General features: G+C 42.1%; 1 protein-coding gene across 1 annotated transcript in view; it reads right to left on the minus strand.

The window, feature by feature from the left end:
• Window positions 1-16,580, minus strand: part of CSMD1 (CUB and Sushi multiple domains 1) — a 439,588-nt gene extending 423,008 nt beyond the window's left edge. Inside the window, exon 1 of the mRNA XM_056856290.1 lies at window positions 16,528-16,580. Within this exon, the coding sequence (XP_056712268.1) occupies window positions 16,528-16,567 (40 nt within the window). The 5' untranslated portion in view covers window positions 16,568-16,580. The remainder of the gene's footprint in view (window positions 1-16,527) is intronic.
• Between the last annotated feature and the right edge of the window lie 643 nt (window positions 16,581-17,223).

The following is a 17,223-nucleotide window of genomic DNA, read 5'->3' on the forward strand; positions in this document are numbered from 1 at the left end:
GGCATATAAGGAAACAATTCCCTGTTTCTTATGCTTTGCAAGAGGTAAGCACATAAAACACAACGTCAACCTGTCAGAAAGATGGATTCCTCTGTTAGAAAACACTGTTTTCCCAACAATTAGTTAATTTTCCTTTTAAAAGTGAGTTGTTAAATCAGTCATCCATCTCCCAAGGCAATATTTCATACATTTAAATTCAGATTTGTCCAAAGAGAAGCTTTGAACATTCCTTACTTGGTAAATAATGTATAGAAAACACCCCTACCCGGCATAATCCAGTATTACCTATAGCATTTCTTGAATGTAATGAGCTTTCCCCCTTAACCACTACTCCATCAAAAATGCATTATTGTCCATTCTGAAAGCATCGAGCTTCTCCACTTTGCAGCCTATCCTTATGACATTTCAGTGCACACCTGAGATATTTTAAGCATACAGTCACAACCTCTGATCCAGGCCTTTCACCCTAAAACAAGTCCCTCTGGCTGGAGGGTTGTGACCCACCCCACCACCCACATTCTGCTTTTCTATTAAAAGGTCCATCTTCAGCTTCAGGTATGTGACACAAAGTGAATTTATTTTATTTTTAATTTTCTTTTACATAGTGTCACTTCATCCTTAAAACAGAGAGCACAGGACCTTTCCCCCTGCTGCAAGTTTGATCACAAATTGTGGCTTCTGCTTTCGGCCACACCCCAGGCTCTCCTGGCCCTGATATCTCAAAGGCCAGCTGCTCTTTTGGGGCAGCTGATCCCCACTTCCAACACCCCTACCTGAAGAGAGGGTGCAATTGTCAATCCTTCCCCTGCCTCAGGAAAGTAATGTATTTTGCCCAGGACTGGGTTAGAATCCATGCCTGTTAGGAAGGAGGCCCTTTGTTCTCTCCTAGAACACTATCCTGATGCTACTGCCACCTGGTACCTTTGGAAGGGTTTCCACAGCAACTTCTGCATACTTTTCATAGGTCCCCATATCGCCATTGACTCTGGCAACCTCAAAACCAGCCAGGGATTTGCCTGAGATTGTAGCTGCCAAGGATGCTAAAGAGTGTGCTGTGGGCTGAGTGGCTGGCCGCTTCAGTGGCCCGGCCATTCCTAATTTCCACAGTTCGCTTGGGCTGGTACTAGGGTTGTCCGCTCCGGGTTGGGAAAGTCCTGGAGATTTTGGGGGTGGAGCCTGAGGAGGGCATGATTTGGGGAGGTGAGGGATTTAAATGCCACACAGTCCAATTGCCAAAGCAGCCATTTTCTCCAGGGGAACTGATTTCTATCGCCTGGAGATCAGTTGTAATAGCAGGAGAACTCCAGCCACCACTTGGAGGATGAATTGGGTATCTTGTTAACACAGTGAAAAAAGGGGGGGCACTGCTCGGTTTATTTGGGCATCCAACTGGACTCTGTTGCTGGGAACTCCTGCCTCCCTGAGAACAAGCTCCCTGCCCTCTAGGCCTTGATCACCCAGGCCCTTTCCTACAGGAAGTGTACTCTCAGACTGATGCAATCCTCCATTGGCCACTTGAACTCTGCCTGTATAGTACTGTCCCTAGGGCATGCCTTTTGTGCCTGCCAAGCCAGGTCTACCTGCAGGGCATTTCCCCCACACCACCATATCCAAACAACTTGGGGCATGAGTGAGGACATCAAAATTTGGCTCTTCTTCCTGGCCAATTTCAACGGGGTCTCTTTGTGGCAGAAGCCTCAGGGTCAGGGTTCTGGCATTAAAGTACAGTCAGATGCAGCACGGAGCACTTGGTTTGAGGTTTACTTCAGGGAGCACTGGTGTGCTCAGCTATGGCCATCGGTGATAGTGTGATGTCAAAGACCTGGAAGTGGTGTCACACTCTTTAGGAGTTAACAGCATCTCTGTGGTAAAACCACTGAGTTTCTGCCAATTCCTAGAGAGGACTGACATTTCCAGGTTTTTCCCTGGAAGTGAGGTCATGCTGTCACTGATGGCAATTAAAAATAATTCCTCCCGCTGGCTGCAGCAGTGGAAGCAGGCAATACACACCAGGGGTGGGGGAATCCACTGCCCCTCATGGGAGCTGGCAAGTCTAGTTATGGGGGGATGGATTTTCTTGTTATACCTGTTTTTAATAGATATTATTTTAAAGACATTCCCCAGTTCCAGGAAGATTCTATGGGAACATATTTCAGCATAACGGAACTCTTACAAGAAGACCAGTCAGATACTGGATACTCTTCTCTCAGAGTTCAGAGGCTGTGATTATATGATTTAGATGGGCCCCCCAAGAACAGGACTTCAGGAAGCATTTCAGCCTCCCAGGGGAGGTGGGGAAGGGGAAAAATTGCATTCTACAGATAGAAATCCTTGCACCAATAGAAGTACTAGCTTGGATCCAAACCTTTGTGTTCATCAGAACTCAGATACCTTTAGTCACTTCAGTCATGAATGTAACTTTACACAACAAATGACAACCAAATTACATTAACTTGCAATGTCCTGTTTCCTCTAGCCTTTATTCCCTGTGTGACTTTCTGTCTTCTAAAGTAACTGGTCCATAGGATAATGAGGTAATGAGCATAACTCCATTCAGAACACTACCATGAGGAGGAGCAAAAAGGGTGATAATTATCTTGGAAGTAGGACATAAAGCTCTCCTCGGGCATTCTAGTTATAAATAGTTTTTTTGAACTATTAGCAACTCAGTCCTATGCATATTCACTTGCAAGTCAGTCCCATTTGGTTTACAGAAGCCATCCCAATTGAATAGGATCTCAGGCTTTTTCTGTAACTATTGAGTCCATCCTGGCCAAAGCTCATAGTGGGAACATGAGATGACATATGTTGGGATAGAAGTTGATCGGTGAAATGAACTCTATGAGGTCCAAGAAATTACCTCTCTCTCAAGATAAAACCTGTCCCCTAGCATTATTTCTGCTTCTCCTCCATCCCGCAAAACACTTTCACCAACAGGAGATGGCAAAGAATAGATGAACAAGTGAGGTAGTCAACATTGAAGTGCATGAATGGAAAGGGTTTTGGTTTCTTGGTCCACCAAATAAATCAATTAGTTAAAGGACTCTACTTTCTTTGTAACTGTTTGCCCTGCTATGGCTAAAGCGGATTAAAATGAGCCAGCTGCTTCTTGCATATGCCCATACATACAGGTTTCAGCTGTTTGTTTTATTTTTTTCTTAGTTTGCCTTACTTTGAACCTTAATTTTAGGGGGGGGGGGAATTAAATTTAGCCCTTATATGATGAATAAATTATGCTGTGTTTCCAAAGTACTTAAATGTGTGACAATTAATTTAGTTGATGAACAGGGCTGTTGCTTAAGACCCCCTTTGTTAAGGTCCCCCCCTTTATGACATAATTCTAGCTAATCAAGGGACATGTAGTAAACATAATAATGTCATGGCCTTATACATCCAATTGGATCTGACTTCACAGTAACATCACTAAGGGATAATTAAGACACTTAAGAATGAGGACAATGCTTCTTTAATGGGTCAAATGATACTAGTGATATTGCTGATTGCATTCACTCTGACTGGGTGGATTCTTTTGTTGCAGTCCCTGAACTATCATCAAAAGAGGAGAACTACTGTCAAAACATGTTCATAAGAAGTGGTATCTCAATTCCCTTTTAACTCAGCCTGAGATTATGTGTTCACTTTTGCTAAAGAAGAATCTTGCAGGATCAGATCAATGTCCACTTAGAGCAATACATTTTACAAGAATTTCAGAAGCACTATGTGCTTTGTGGGCTGTGGAATGGTACAGTATCTCGTCAGATCTTGGAAGCTACGCTGGGTCAATACTTGGAAGGGAGACCTCTAAGGAAGACTCTGCAGAGGAAGGCAATGGCAAGCCACGTTTGCTTAATGACTTGCCTTGAAAACCCCACCAGGGGTTGCTATAAGTGGGCTGAGATTTGATGTCACTTTACACACACATATGTGCTTTGCAGTACATGAGATCCACTAGCCAATGATCCACCAGTGGATGAGCATCTAGTTCCTGCTCAATCCTGGCTTGGAAATACATCCAGTATGAATTTAGATAATAGTCTACAGAAAATGTTACCTTGCATTCTTAAATTGCAACAATGGAGTTGATCCAAAAACACTTGTCCTTCCAAGTCATGATTTACAGTCTAGTCGTTCAAGATATTGATTGCTTCCAGGATGCATTCATTATTAACAAACAGTGACCAAAGCACTTTGCAACTGATTGAGTCAGAATAGAATTGGGCCACTAATATATCAACAGTATTGATGGGTAGACTACTGATAATTATGTCTTTTCTTGTTATTAAGATGGATCATTTTAAAATGCTACACATTTTCAATTTAACAGTAAACATCAAGTATTTCAGAAGTTACAAAAATTGACTCTAAACAAAAAGTGAGCACCAAGGATAGACAGACAAATTTTTATTGCGGCATTGCCATTCTAAAAAGCTTAGTAAAACTATTTACATTTCACAATGATAAATTAATGAGCACCAAGGATATGATTTCTGTACACACCATTCTCAGTGACAATTATACCAATCTACTCTATACCTTGTGTTTGTATCAACATCTTTCTTATTTTATGACCACAAAGTGGGGTTCCTCAGAGATTTGTGTTGGGACCTGTTCATCAGTGACCTGGAGCTGGGGGCAAATAATGAGGGGGCCAGGTTTGCAGATGACACCAAATTATGTAGGGTGGTTTAAACAAAAACGGACTGTGAAGAGTTCCAAAAGGATCTCTCCAAACTGGAGGAATGGTAATTAAAATGGTGAATGAGATTCAATGTGAGCAAGTGTAAGGTCATGCATATTGGGGCAAAAAAATCCCAACTTCACATATACACTGATGGGATCTGTGCTGACAATGACAGACCAAGAAAGGGATCTTGGGGTGGTAGTGGATAGCTCTATAAAGATGTCAAACCAGTGTGTGGATGCTGTGAAAAAGGCAAATTCCATGCTGCCATAATTAGACAAGGAACAGAGAATAAAACTGCTGCTATCATACTACCCTTGTACAAGTCTATGGTGAGACCACAGTTGGAATACTGTGTACAGTTCTTTGTCCCCACACCTTAAAAAGAATACTGCAGAGTTTGAGAAGGTGCAGAAAAGAGCAACCAAAATGATGAGGGGGCTAGAGCAACTACCCTATGATGAGGTGTTAAAACACTTAGGGCTGTTTAGCTTAGAAAGAAGGTGGCTAAGGGGAGACATGATAGAGGTCTATAAAATTATGCATGGTGTGGAAAGAGTGGACAGGGATACGTTTTTCTCCCTCTCTCTTGTCCTTGTTTCTCCTGAATAAAGTTACTCTGTTTTGGTTAAAAGAGACTGCACATTGCTGAATGATTGTAAAATCTTACACCATTCACTCCAATGGGGCTTGCAGAGAGGATACTGTCTTACTAGACAGGTATCTAAGGAAAGGTCAAAGAAGGACAAAGAAGAAGAACTAGCAACAAGCCAAAAGGCATAGTACAGAGAGCTGCCCTGAGTCCAGCTGTGGCCGGGGAAGGGTGGGATAGAAATATAATAAAATAAATGAATGAGTAAACTTTCGGCTGCCAATACAGCTTCTGATTCTTTTCCCCCCTCATCTGTGAAACACCTAAACCTAGAAAATAGAGACAGATGTATCAAGTCCAATGGGGTATGAACGGGCATAGTGGAGCAGATGAATCTGCACATCCATTGCATGCTTAGATCTCCTTTGTTGGATCAAGATGTATAAGTAGTATAAAGGGTCAAAAGTTATCACTTCACATTATTTTAAGGGTTGACAACTTATGTGGCATGCAAATATATGACATTTGCTGATCAGAAAACTGGACTGAACTGAGATTTTGAGCAAAGACATACCAGAGTGGGATGGTGTTAACTCCTCAATAATTGGCCTCCAGCCTCTTTTTGCCCTCCAGGGTTCCAGATGTATAAATAAATGTATAAATAAAATAAAAGTATAGTTGGAATCCTGTGTGGGAAGTAGTAATTTCAGAGGACAATCAGAGCAGAAAGAGTTACATATTGTTACTTCTTCTCTCTGACCTTTCCTCAATTAGTATTCTTTTAAATAAAACAAGACTGTTCGGGAGCACTGATGCTTGAATGTGTGTTTATAACAGGTAATTTGCCCTTGTTCCTGTGTTTGTGTTTCTTACTGAACATACCCATAACACTTTCATCCAGGTCTGTGAAAGAGAAAGACTTCCTGACAAAGCTTTCTAAAAACACTGAAAAATGATGGGTTTCTCTAGCAAAGGATCTCTCCTGTGTAACAAACTACAAACCTTGGGACAAGTGTAATTATTTGGTTATCTATGGAGTTCTGTGACCTCACAGACCTCATTTAGAGCTACTGCATGGTGGAATCCTTCAGCATCATCAGTTATAAATTATTGCACTCTTTCCTTTTCCAGACTAGGGCATTCTGCCCACAGTGTGCTTTAAGACATCTGAGATCTCATTGTGAAGGCAAAGAAGACTTTGCATTATGGCAGTTTCTGCAACACATTACGAAATAGAAGGACTGCAGAGATAAAAAGTAAGCAGCCTGAATTAAATAAGTATTCTACAGTTAATGGCAGTTATGAGAGCACACATTTCCCCCTTAGTATTCAGCTTAGTAATTAAGTTCAGTGAAACAGGGAACCTAAGTGACATGCTGTTCTCGTTAAGTAAGTAGATGAAAGAAATGAGAGAACATTTTGCACAATTCTGTCTACTGTATCCACCCCCACCCCCGCCCCCCCGTAATAATGAATAGTGGCCATCTCAGAATTTTGGTTTGCTTGATTTTTTTTTATCGCCTAGGCTTAAATTGATCTATGCAGCAACTTCAGTTCTTAACATATGGAGGGTTTGTGTGTGTGTGTGTGTTTGTAAATAGATAGGCAGGCAGACAGACAGAAACCAGCTAATTTGTACCAATTCCTCAAGAACACCAGAGATTCAAGATCCATCTATTCAAGATGTAGCTAAACTAAAACAATAATAAAAGTGCTGACTGTGCAATCTTGGGGGGGGGGGGCAAAGCTCCATAGAAGCCGGCATGACCCCTATGCCAGCATCCGTGCCATTTGCACCGTGCAGACTGGCATGGATGCCGGCACAGGGCAATTTATGCCGGCTCTAGGGAGCAACATGGCAGTGTGGCACTGGGCTGATGGTGCAGGCTCCCCACTGACATTGTCCCAGTGTTTCTTTCCATGCTGGCATCTTGGGAGGCGTTCCTGGAAGTGCCTCTTTATGCTGCAATGGGGCTATGTCAGCTAAATAGCAAGCATAGGCTCGCTTACCCCAATGGGAGATTTTTTGATTTTCTAAGTTTTGAGTGTTTTTATTTTCCAATTTTTCTGGCTGGGAAGCCTCTGTGATGGCAGTGTGGCTGTGGCGCTCCCGGCCACCATCTATCTACCACGTGCCCCCCAGGATTGGGCTGCCCGATGTAAGTTTCTTTTTATACAATTGTTATGTCCGTGTGGGGAGGACACTTGAGGTTGAGACGGAGTTCCAACAACAACGCGTTTATTGAAGCACAGAACAGAACTAGAGAACTGTGTAAACCGGCCCTGCTTATATCCCCCCCCAATCCGTGATAGGGGGGGAACAACCCCAGGTCGCCAATGGCGCATGCCGGCTTAGGGCCAATGGCGCGTGCCGGCTTGGGCCAATGGTGCGTGCAGGATTAGGATCCTTCGTCGGGGACTCAAGCTCCTCAATTTCCCCCTGCATATCGGCCTAACTATGTACATGCATAACAACAACTATGGTTATTTTCTGACATTTTCCCAGGAAAAGTAAATTTTGAAAAAAAATGATTGGAGGGAATCAAGATAAATGGTTTCATCTGGATGTTTTTTTCAGGAATAAGAAGCTGTGACATTTGAGGGAAAACGTTGGATAACTGTAGGTGAGGGGCTGAGAGAATGAATATGCTAAACAGAGATTATCAACAGAATAGAATAGGGAGTTAAGAGAGGGCAAAGCCAAACAGGATAAAAGCCACAGAATATAAATAACTTGTGCTAGATTCGGGCTTCCAGCCAGGTCTCCCACTATATTTTATGTTTTAGGTTTTAAAGTAAAGCAAAAGGAGACTTTTGGTCACATGTGGAAGTCAAAGGCATTCCCTTACCACTGGATAATTAACTACCCATGACAGGCCCATACCCAGATTATGGACAGCAGGTTTCAGTGGGAAAATACTTTCATGAGCCCCAGCACATTTGTTTCATGATACAACTTTTTCCCCCAGAAATTCTAGTAACAAAATGATTGAGAGTATGAGTAATGTGCCTTTGATTTACTAGTAATAGTAACAGTGCAATCCTATGTATGTTTAATCAGAAATAGGTTTTTTAAAAGGTAAAGGTAGTCCCCTGAGCAAGCACCGGGTCATTCCTGACCCATGGGGTGACGTCACATCCCGACGTTTTCTAGGCAGACTTTGTTTACAGGCTGGTTTGCCATTGCCTTCCCCAGTCATCTTCCCTTTACCCCCAGCAAGCTGGGTACTCATTTTACCGACCTTGGAAGGATGGAAGGCTGAGTCAACCTTGAGCCGGCTACCTGAAACCAACTTCCGTTGGGATCGAACTTAGGTCATGAGCAGAGCTTGGACTGCAGTACTGCAGTTTACCAGTCTGCGCTGCGGGGCTCCTAAACTACTACAACACGCTACATATTTAACTAATTAACACAGTAATGCTGGAGTTACATCCTAGAGTTACAGCCCAACAGACATATAAGGGTATAGTTTCAAGGCTGTGTCAACCTTGAGCTGGCTACCTGAAACCACTTCCATCGGGATCGAACTCAGGTTGTGAGCAGAGCTTGGACTGCAGTACTGTAGTTTACCACTCTTTGCCACAGGGCCCTTAAGTAAGCCCTTCTATATTCAACAGGATATACTCTCAAGCAGTGTTTTATAGGATTGCTGCTGCCTGAAGAGGTTTTATTTTTTGAGGGCAGCAAGGAAGTTTGTATTTGAGGCTAGAGAACTCCAGCCTCTTCAGTTAAGTACATCTTGTGCTCAACAATTGAGTTACTGAAGAAGTTACCTTTCATAATCCTTTTATTCAATTTCTCAGAGCCAGGGAAAAGGCAATATTTTTCCCTGCACACTAAAAGAGATGAAAGCTAGTGTGGAGTAGTAGTTAAGAGCGGTGGTTTGGTGGAGTCTGAGCTGGAGAACTGGGTTTGATTCCCCACTCCTCCACATGAGCAGCAGACACTAATCTGGTGAACTGGATTTGTTTCCCCACTCCTACACATGAAGCCAGCTAAGTGACCTTGGGCTAGTCACACTCTCTCAGCCCCACCTACCTCACAGGGTGTCTGTTGTGGGGAGGGGAAGGGAGGGTGATTGTAAGCAGGTTTGATTCTTCCTTAAGTGGTAGAGAAAGTCGGCATATAAATACCAACTCTTCTTCTTCTTCATTTAAGTCCCTCCCCTCCCCAAGCCCTGCCCTCCTCAGGCTCCACCCCAAAAGTCTCCAGGTATTTCCCAACCCAGAGCTGGCAACTCTAGACATGATTGCTCTCTTTTTGAAGGGCTGTCATTTAGAGGAGGTCAGAGAGCTGTTCTTGTTGGCAACAGAGGACAGGACCTGCAATAATGGGTTTAAATTATGGCTGGAAAGGTACCAGCTGGATATCAGGGAATTTTTTTTTTTTACAGTAAGCGTTGTTCAACAGTGGAATCGGCTGCCTAGGGAGGTGGTGAGCTTCCTTTCTCTGGCAGTCTTCAGTCAGTGGGTGGACAAACTCTTGTTGGAGATGCTCTAGGCTGATCCTGCATTGAGCAGGTGGTTGGACTAGATGGCTGGTATGGACCTTTGCAACTCTATGATTCTATCAGCACACTGGCACAGAATGTGTAACACAACTTTCTGAGTGCACATTTGTGTGCAGCAATGTTATTTTTTGTTTAAGTTCTATGCGTCATTAAAACACGAATCAATGAAAACCTCGCCTCCCCTTCAGAACCTATCTTTCTACAACTCCTTCAGTTTTGCACATATAGTTTTGTACATAAATAGGGTGTGTGTCTTTTGTTTAAGAAATTACCTATGTAGACAATGATATGTTAATCATTGGCATCATAAGCACCTTGGTCTTGTTTCGAGCTGCAAGTGGTGATTTCTTCACAAATACAATTAGAAAATAGATCACTTCACAGCTAAATTTCTGCATAGCCCTTTGAAGGATATTTTAGCTCCTGCAGTGACAAAAGCAACAAGTATAATTTACTAATCTGATTTATGAAGCAATTTCTGCAATTTAATAAAATAGCAATGCATAATATTGTTATATAGGGATGTGTCTTATTGTTTAGAATGCTAAAATCTTTTTACACTTGGGAAACTCTGTATTATTATGTTCTTTATGATGGAACAAAGTAAATCAGGTTAATTATCCCTCTTGTTTCATTAAAGCTTTATGCAACTGCGAAGTTTAATGCTCCTGCTATTTTTTTCTCACTGTCACAGGCTTCTTCAATATAAAATATAAAATCCCCAATAAAGGCAGAATTAAGGTTTTAATGTCACATTGGGCTAGAAATGAGTGGTGTGCATTAACATGGTTAAAGTCAGTTCTGTTTCTATCTAAAATTGAATTATAACTGAGGGGAGGGAATCCTGTTTCATGTCAGTGAATGGATTCTGGGATTAGTAGTTTGATAAGAACAGGACATTCCATCAAAGAAGACCCTTACAAGACTACAGCTCCCAAGGTCTTTGGGTAAAACCAATATACTAGTTACCAATTTATATTGGCCTATATTGAGGATTCAAACAGGTTTAAACATATAGTGTAAATGTGCTCATCAGGAACAATGGTAACAGCAATTAGACTCCACCAACTAAATTATGATGAGTCAAGTCTAACACAGTGAAATGCATATGTTGCAAAATTAATGTTGACTGCTTCTCAGGATCTTTGGTTCTCTGTGTAAATGTCCATGATGAAGAGTTATACACCTTTAATTAGATGATTTTATACTGGAATTTAGTAGTAAACTAATGCCTAAAATAGTGTTCTGTGTTAGTTTGAAATGAATCTGTGTCAGCTGACTTTCAAACTGAATATAGTTTTCTACAATTGTAGTTTATGTAACAATATTAAAATGGATTATGTATGATTTTCAAAATAAAATAATCACAAAAAGTTATGCAAATTTCTATTTGATGGAGATTAAAAAAACACTAAAGCCTTTATCCACAACTGGTGTTTATTACAGAACAGTTCATTTTGTATGTTAATTATACATTTATGTACTTTGCTCCACAATGAACACAGGTTCAATCATTCATTATTGTTTCCTTTCATCTTTAATATCAGGTATGATGTGAGAAGAGTTATCCTTCCTTTCTGCCCAAAATATGGGATTAAGGCTAAAGGTTTGAAGAGACATAAGAGTAAAGCAGGTTTAATCCCAGAGTATCTAACAGCCCATTCCAGAGGACTGGGCTGAATGTGGAGTGGAGGCGGCGCAATAAGAGGCACTTATGCTGGCGGTGGGAACATTTCTGTCATCGCCTGGGTACTGCGGAGCTGCACGGTGCTCCTCTGATGCCGTAGCCACTTTGGGACCTAAATCCCAGAAGAGAAATGTGGCGCCAATGTATGTGTGTGTGTGGGGGGGGGGCATTCCCAAGGGCAGAGCTGACTGTAATCAGCTTCCTAAGCCCCTCCAGCCCAGGAACACCCCCTCCAGCAACAAGGGGAGCCCCTTCAGGTTTTTCTTGGCACAGCATCATTGTTATCAATGGGGCTATTTTCCCCATTTTGGCTTTTTTTTTTTTTTGCTTTTTAAAAGGTTTTTTTTAGCCTTGCAGCGGCTGCGAAACCTCTTTGGAGGCGCCATGGCAGCACTTCAACCATGACGTCCCCAGCTGCTGCAAGGCTCAGGAATGAGCTGTCACTATAAAACTACTTTAGCATAGAAGTCCAAAGTGCTGAGAGGGCATATTATTCAGGCAGTCGTAAGCATTTTGGACTATTCTGATTCTCGTGTTTCTAATTTACATAGTATCTCCTACCCTCTTCAATGTATCCTTATGCTCCCTTTTTACCATTTGTGAAGAGGACATATGAACCCTAAACATGAGAGCCAGCATGATGTAGTGGTTAAGAGCAGTGGACTCTAATCGGGTTTTATCCAGGTGAACTGATCTCTGTCATCTGGAGATAAGTTGTAATAGCGGGAGATCTCCAGCTGCCACCTAGAGGTTGGCAAACCTACTTGCCTTGAAGTGATGAGCTCACTGGTCCTTCCCCCTGGATTTCTCTAAATAGTCGGCTGCCCTGCCCAACCTCCTCTAAGGTCAGTGCTGCTGAGCCTGCTGCTGAGAGCTGGCTGGACTCCTTCAAACTGGCTGACTCCTGAGCAGACTCTGCCAAGGTCAGGCTCTGCAGCAACATGGCAGACATCTTCCCCAGCTGTGGGGCTTCTTGGCACAGCGTGCCTGTGTTGGGGTTTGCAGTCCCCTGGGGGTGAGTGTGGGAGTGGAGGTGTTGCCCTGGACACAAGTTTTATTATAAAAGAGAGTGGGGGGGGGGGGTTGGTTTCAAAAAGAGGTGGGGAAAGGTCAAAACAAAATAGAGGGAAAGGGCATGCAATAACATAGCACATTATAAAACAATATAGTAGATCTAACTCAGCTAGATACTCATTACTTAGGCTGTAGACGGTTCCTCAGAAAATGAATAGAATTCCTTGCAGTAACAAAATGGTGGAAGAGTTTTTAACCCCTACCCAACCTCCCATGGACTACAGTTCCTGCTGAAGACTGAAGACAAGGGAAAGTCCCACATGTCCACATATTTATGGCCAAAGGCATTTGACCTAAGCCACCCTCCTCTCTAAGAGTGACAAGCTGATTTAGTCAATCCCATCAGAATTCCCATCTCTGATGTCAGAGGCTACTGCTACCAGTCAGAAAATTAGTAAACAATAGTTCCATCCCTCAAGCATCTAATGGCCCTGAACTTCCATGACAAATAGGTGGTCTGGCCAAAACTGGCCTGTCCTTTTTACAAAAAGGATTAGGTTTCACACAATGGTCCAATGTGGAATGGAAATGACTGGGTTATTCTGATGTTAACCCTAAGGGTCCAAGATCTCAGACACTCTAGGAAGCAGTCTTGAGCTCTAGTAAGCTTTTAAGGTTTCTGTCACACGTAGTCACCATGTTTCATGTGGTCATTACTTAAGTGTTCATACCATTCTGAGAAGAAAAATAAAATACAACTGTTCTTTAAAAAAAAAAAAAAAATCCTGACTCAATAGTATGTGTCCTGGAAGGAAGAAAAGCTTACCTCACAATAGGGAACCTACTATTCTACAGCCATCAAATTAAAGCCTTAAATATGCTACCACTGAAGACATCCTTGGAAGAAAAGGTTTATAATAATACACCTAAATAGCTTTGAAATTGTAGGAGGCTGTCACAGGGTATAGACCTGCATAGGAATGAACTATAAGTGCCAATGCAGTATTACAAGCTTGGAAGAAATGAGACCCATATGGAGTGAAAAACAGAAATAATGTTTATTATGGGAATAATACAAACATCTAGGCCAGGAAGGGGTGTCAAACTCAATTGTTACAAGGGCAGGATATGACATAAATGCCACTTAGTAAGGCCGGGCCATGCCTTGCTAGCCCAGATCAAGAGTGGTGCTGGTAGGGGCGGGGGTGATTGCCTTGGCTGGCTCACTGACCAGAGAAGAGCTCTCAAGGGGCCTGATCTGGCCCACGGTCCTTATGTTTGGCACCCCTGATCTAGGCAGAGGGACCAGTTGGAGGCCTGGGCTATGCAGGGCTGGTAGAGGTGCTAACAGTATCTGGCAAACTAGTGAATCAGGAGCTGGGGCTGGAAAGGCAATACGTTTGGGACAGTCAGAAAGAAATACTTTACTCAGTAAGCAATGGAATTGTGGAATCCACTGCCAGAGGATGTAGTGATGAGCACAAGAATAAATGCTTTAAAAGGGGTGAGGTAGATTCATGGAAGATAGGTCCATCAATGGCTATTAGTCATGGTGACTAAACAGAACTTCCGAATTCAGAGGCAGTGGATCTCTGAACAGCAGTGCTAGGAGGCAATATCAGGTCATGACATGTTGTTGAGAGATCCATGAAACACGCACAGTTTTACTCTAATACCACAAAGCCATTGTGCCTTCTTTAGAATGTAACAAGAATGTGTATAAGGTGAAATTTTATCACAGCGCTCACCCTTAACTTTTATATTTCAGTGTGTCAGCTTATTAATTATTTTGCTCAAATGGTTAACAAATAGATAATGTTTCCTTTTCCCCATATTTGTCCTGCATCCAACACTGAATCAGCAGGGTTATCCTGTCTGAGAATTAGCTGTTTTGGCTTCAACTGCTGAGTAACGCAGCATGTGCCATCAATTCATCTAAATGTGTTACAGCAGATCAATACCGAATCTGTAAAGCCATTTGTTCTTTGACTCTACATGGCAAAAAACATCACCTTAAAAATAACTCAATTTTCTCCATCTCTAAGACTAAACAGAACATCAGCACTACCAAAGTAAACCTGCTGCATACAAAGCAGTGTATTTAAAATGTTTCTTTGTTTCCTAAATGAGGTCTGCAGATTTTAATTAACTAAAAATGTCTGTTTCATGTCTTTCATTTTATTGTTTAGTGCTTGCCCAATTGATGGTAGTGTTGCCAACTCCAGCTTGGGAAATTCCTGGAGATTTGAGGATGGTACCTTTGGAGGGCAGAATTTGGGGAAGGCAGGGAGCTTAACTGGGATGTTTCTTCTATAGGACAAATAGAGGTCCAGAAGGCTCTCTCTGTAGCCACTCTAGGACTTCTCTCTTAGATTCTATGGATTCTATGGTATACCACATATGCCACCTTCTGAAGCTGCCATTTTCCTCCTAGGCACTAATCTCTGTACTCTGGAGATCAGTTGTCATTCTGAGAGAACTCCAAGTAAAACCTTGAGGTTGGCTAGCCTAATGAATGGCAATGCTGCTCAATGAGTAAATTGTATCAGTTAAATTTACATATGACAACAGATTATTTAAAGCAGGGGTGTCAAACATAAGGCCCATGGGCTGAATCCAGCTCCTTGAGAGCTCTTAGCCAGCCAAGGCAGCCACCCCTTCCAGTACCAATCTGGGCTGGCGAGGCATGGCCAGCAAATCAGTTTGACACCCCTGATTTAATGGGTAGAAAATCCCATGACTTCAAAGTGCTTTCCTTAAAACCAAACATTACGGAACTGTTGAATCCCTTCCTGCAGCCTCTCTTTTCTCTTAATTCACAACCATTCTGGAAATATCAGCCTATCTCTGAGTCATCAGCATAAGAAAAAGAATAATCTACCAGTAGTGGCAGGTCAGAAAACAAAGCTACTTAATCCCTAAACCTTGAACTGGCATCAATGTTTCTATCTGTTTCTTTTGTTGAGGTTTGTCTGGAGGTTAAAGATATAAATCAGCTGCAATTTCATCCCTCAGTTTAAAAGAACCCATTTGACCTATCAAAGTTCAAGTCAAAGAATGTGAGAAATTCTTTGGCATCCCCCATTTTTACTGAAGGTGGCGACATTTAATTGCAGATTTGAAAGTAGTTCTTTAAGACTGCCTATTTGGACAGTACCAGTGAAACTGCTGCTGCACATATTCCTCCCTTGTCAAATCCCCTGAGCAGTACTTCAGCTTTTAAAAAATTCATTGAACTCTTAAAAAAAAAAGAGGAAGAAGAAATGCATATGCAACTCTTTTAAAAGGGGGTGGGGAACAAAGCACGATGGCCAACATTCCCTTCAAACTCACAAAATAATAGACCACTGTTAAAAACAATGAAGGTAGGTTGTCCAGCCTACAAAAATCTTCCTTTAAAGTGGCTTTTCTTTTGCATTTAAGTCGGAGGAAGGCTTCATAAATTGTTGAGGAAAGTGATAGGATGCACGCAATTATTTCACGGAATAGTGAAAGCATACAGACTAACAAAACAGGACTGGAGATAGAAGCACTGAAGGAAAAATGGAAAACAAAGGCTGAAAAAGTGACATCTGTACAAAGACTCACTTCCTCCATTCCAGAAGACAGCAAGGGAGAAGTAGTATCCGACAAGACACAGTAGAAGCTGAATTATTTCATGCCCTAGTTCTAAACGCTTTAACAGTCTCAATCGCATTTGCGTGCACTCTTTCTCTCTCATGCGCACACACACACATGTAACCATTTCCATTTACTTTATTTAGAGGATTCATATTCTGCTTCTCAAGGAAGGCTTCTCAATTTAACTATTTATTTCTTAATTTCAGAAACACACTTGGAACTTCTCAGAGACATTTACTAATCCTATCAAAACTCTTAAAACAGATTTTTTTTAACCTGTGAAAGACCCCCAAAATTCATTTCAAAGTTTTAGTTCAGGCAACCCCCCCCAAAAAAAACAACAACTAATTTGTGTCTTTACTATAAAATAGGATTTTAAATTGCTCACATAGTAGGAGAACATTTTTTAAAAAAAACTTACAGACGGAATTCTTGTGGTTGCTGTCTTTGTTAGGTAGCATCTTCACTCCTCTTGATTTCAGCTCAATTGCCTTTTTTACTGTAAAAGAACAAAAAAACATTCAAGTGTTTCATTGATGGAAACATGTTTCATTCAAGATGCTGTTCTCTTAAACGAAGAAACAAGGCAACAGATCACTTCCCTGCAAGTTAAATGATACTTATAAATCTTTTTTTTTAAGAGTTTGCAGGCCCAGGGAAAAGAGGGAGGTGGGAGGTGGCAAGGGAAGAATAACATAATAACCACACAAGGCTGGAGTGTATGACCACAGCTTTATTGATTACGGCCATTGGCGCATTGTGAGGCATGGGGGAGAGACCCATGCATTGGGTGACCCGCCTGTCATCCAATGGCAATCCTCCCTAGTCTGCCAGGTGGGTGAAACCACAAGGGATAGCAAATATTGGGGTCCCACATGGGTGCAAGCCACTGTGTGGTCCCCCTGCCACCTGGGAGTGAAGTGGTATGACAGCTCCTGAGCTGGGCATGCCCCCTTAAGGGGACCCCCAAAGTGTGGGGAGACTGGCACACAGGCACTGCCTCCCCCACAACCCTATGTCCAAACTGCCCACCACTAAGTTGTGAGGAAAACGTGCAAACAAACAACAAAACACTCCCAAACACCCACATATTAAGGAAAGGAGTTTGGAGATGCTG

Source organism: Euleptes europaea, chromosome 10 (assembly GCF_029931775.1).
Source record: "Euleptes europaea isolate rEulEur1 chromosome 10, rEulEur1.hap1, whole genome shotgun sequence".
Taxonomy (NCBI): Eukaryota; Metazoa; Chordata; class Lepidosauria; order Squamata; family Sphaerodactylidae; genus Euleptes; species Euleptes europaea.